Here is a 3,045-nt window from a genome sequence, read left to right on the forward strand (position 1 = left end):
GGCCATCTGTGTCTCATTCGCTCGCTGCCTGGGACACGGAAGAAATCCTGCTTGTGGGAGCCAGGGCCTTGCATGTTAGAAAAACTCCTTTTTTTTTCCTCTTAAATTTTTTTTTTTTTTTTTTTTGCCCTGCAGCAGAGCTGGGAGTGTTGTTTCCAGAGCAAATGCACAGCGAGCTCTGGCTGGGTGGGTGCCTTTGCACTGCTCAGTGCCATCGGCTTGGTTGGTGGGAGAAAGGCGGACAAGGGGTTGTGCAGGGCTGGGAGCGGGGTTGGCATCACCCACCCAAGGGAGTGACTCCCCCCTTCAGCAGCCTGGGCACCAGAGGCTGGGGTGCAGGTGGAGTCCCACAGCAGAGCACAGCCCTAAAATCCTGGTGGGTTCCCTCCTCCAGGACTTCAGAGGCACCAGGAACCTTTACAGCCTTTACAGACCAGGCTTTACAGCCCCTTCCTTTGAAGGGAGGGTGCTGTGGTGCCACATCTGCCACATGTTGTGGGTCACCTTGCCCTTTCTCAAGCTGTACAATATTTAGGACCACTGCTGTTCCCAACCCTGCTCCCATGTGGGGAGCAACTGTCCTACCCTGCACAGCAGTGGCTCAGCCCTCCTGCCGGCGTCGGGGGGCTCGCTGCAAACCTGAAGCCCAGAGCCACGGGCTGAATAAAGGTTCCTGTCTCAGGTTTCCCCATCTGGGTTGAGAAGGGCTGGGCGGTGGTTAGAGGTGGGGTTTGGGATCGGAGGCTCCTCGTTCCCCAGCCCAGGGCTCCAGGATGACTGCGGTTGCAGCTTCAGAGCCTCCGCGCCGGCTGCTGGCCACAATCGCCGCCCGCGGCGTAGCCAGGCAGCCCCAGCCGGGGAAAATAGGTGGCTTTCAGAAGCGACTCCGTAACGTGGCAGAAAAAAAAGTCAAATCTTCTTGCAGGAGGGGCAAAATGTTCAGTTTTTTGGGGGAATGTGAAAGCCCCCGGTCTGGTTTTTCCCGGCCTGGTGGGGAGTGGCCGCCCTTTCCAAGTGTTGGGACGGTGGGAGGCGGGATCGTAGCAGCGCCCTGGCAGTGCAGGGATGGTTTCCATTCGGCCTGAACGTTACAGGGGGGATAGTGTTTCATGTCGTGCTGCTGGGGCTCTCTTCCGCAGCAGCACCAGCCCCCGTGTCCCCCAAAGGGGGGCTTGGAATAAAATAGCCGCAGTGTTTTCCTAGCTGCCTCCTCTGGAGCAGGATCCTGTGCACCTGGCTGCTTCCCAAAGGAAACGGATCTGCCTGGATAATGTTTCCCAACCTGATCACCAGGAATGCTGCTCATTTTGCTCAGGACTTTCTCCCTCGGGGACGCAACCGCACTTATATTCCTCTGCTTTCCTCCGTTGTGCTCCTCCCCCACTTCCTGCCCCCCAAAAGTGGGGATGCTCACCTTGTTTCTGCGTGGATGGTGACCCTGTGTTTCTGGTTGCTTTGCAGGGGCAATGCTTGGAGGAGACCTGAACAACACAAATGGAGCCTGCCCGAGCCCTGTGGGTAAGTGAGGAGCCTTCCAGCCCTGTGCCCAGGGCTCCGTGTGCCACTCCTGCCCGTGGTTTCCCCACGTGTCCCCCAGGATTTTGCTTTGCCGTTCAGAGGGAAGCGCTGGGGAAAATTTTGCTGCCGTTGGCGGTGGGAGGAGTTGGCATGTGGAGCTCCAGCCTTTGTGGGGAGTGCTGGTTTCAGTGAAGACCCCGGAGACTGAGGTGTATCCCTCTCCCCTGGGTCTCTGGGAGTGCTGAAGATCAGAGGAGTGATCCATGAGGACCAGGATTTGGGCACCACTGGCTTTAGCTCCTCACGCTGCAGCCAATTTCCCCCCCTCACCTCAGGTGATCAATTAACACCCAGTTCCTCCTCAGGCTTGGGCCCTGTAAAGCAACTTTACTGCAAGGGAAAAAGCTCATTAAGGTCCCTTTCCATTGCGAGAGCCTCGATGCTAACGAGGCTCAGGCCTTGTGGCTCAGCTCCCTGGCTGTAAAATGCACTAACATCATCTCCATCCCCACATCTGCCTCCGCCGTCTGCAGGCTGAGGATGTCAGCCCGGCGCTGGTGTGGGCACGGCCCAAAAACCAGCCATGGCCCCAGGCCCTGCTGGGAAGCTGCTGCAGGCCCTGGGCTTGGGCTTGGCAGGGTGGATACCATCTGTCCCAGGGTGAAGGCAGCCTTGCTCCAGGAGCCTGGCTTGTCACCCCTCCTCCAGGCCTTTTTGCAGCGGGGCTCCAGCCGACAGCGCGGAGTAGGAATGTGGAATTCCACGTTGCCCCAATTAAAACCAAACTGGAGCCGGGTCCCGCCGGCTCTGTGGATGGGGCTGGTCCAGCACTGCAGCTGCCCAGTCCCTGTGCCCTGCACCACAGCCCCTCCTGGGAATAGCCTTTTCCCAGTGCTGGGCAGCAGCCGTGCCAGTGCCAGCGGGATTTCTTCCCAGGTGCCAGGGCGGTCCGGGAGGCTCGCAGTGCCCGACACGGAGCTTTGCTGGTGCTCGAGGGCAGGGGGAAGGGGCCGCCGTGCCACGGCCCCCCCCAGGCACCTTGGCGGCCCCTGTCCCCCACCGGCCGCCCCCACGTCAGCTGTCGGAGCAGCCGTGGCAGGAGCTTGGCAGGGCCCCTGAATGTCAGCATTGACGTCACCGGAGCATTCCCCGCGTTCCTGCCGCCACTGCAGGAAACGGGCGTGAGGAGCAGGGACAGCCCGACCAGGGCCAGCCCCGGACCCCCCGCCGGCCCCGACCCCCCGCCCGCCCCGGGGCTCCCTGCATGGATGTGGGAGGGGAGCGCGGCTCTGGCACTGCGCTTGTGGTTTTCAGATACCTGGGGCATCTCTTCCTCCTCCTTCTCCTCCTCCTCCTCCTCCTCCTCCCTTGCAGTCTCTGCAGCACTGAGTGATCACCTGCTACCTCTGAGTCATCAGCTGCGGGTGCCTCTGGCTGGATCCTGCAGCGATGCCGGCTGTATCCCGGCTGTATCCCTGCTGTATCCCGGCTATATCCCGGCTGTATCCCGGCTGTATCCCGGCTATA

At 60.7% G+C, this 3,045-nt stretch overlaps 1 protein-coding gene across 1 annotated transcript in view; it reads left to right on the forward strand.

Moving 5' to 3' along the window:
* Nucleotides 1-1,518, forward strand: part of LOC114072707 (myocyte-specific enhancer factor 2D homolog) — a gene marked incomplete at its 3' end in the record, with an annotated part of 9,349 nt that extends 7,831 nt beyond the window's left edge. The window contains exons 4-5 of the mRNA XM_027910570.1: nt 765-888; nt 1,462-1,518. Of these exons, the coding sequence (XP_027766371.1) occupies nt 765-888; nt 1,462-1,518 (181 nt within the window). The remainder of the gene's footprint in view (nt 1-764; nt 889-1,461) is intronic.
* Nucleotides 1,519-3,045: the final 1,527 nt, after the last annotated feature.

Source organism: Empidonax traillii, unplaced genomic scaffold (genome assembly GCF_003031625.1).
Source record: "Empidonax traillii isolate 1590-97213 ecotype Southwest subspecies unplaced genomic scaffold, ASM303162v1 scaffold3747:size11220, whole genome shotgun sequence".
Classification (NCBI taxonomy): Eukaryota; Metazoa; Chordata; class Aves; order Passeriformes; family Tyrannidae; genus Empidonax; species Empidonax traillii.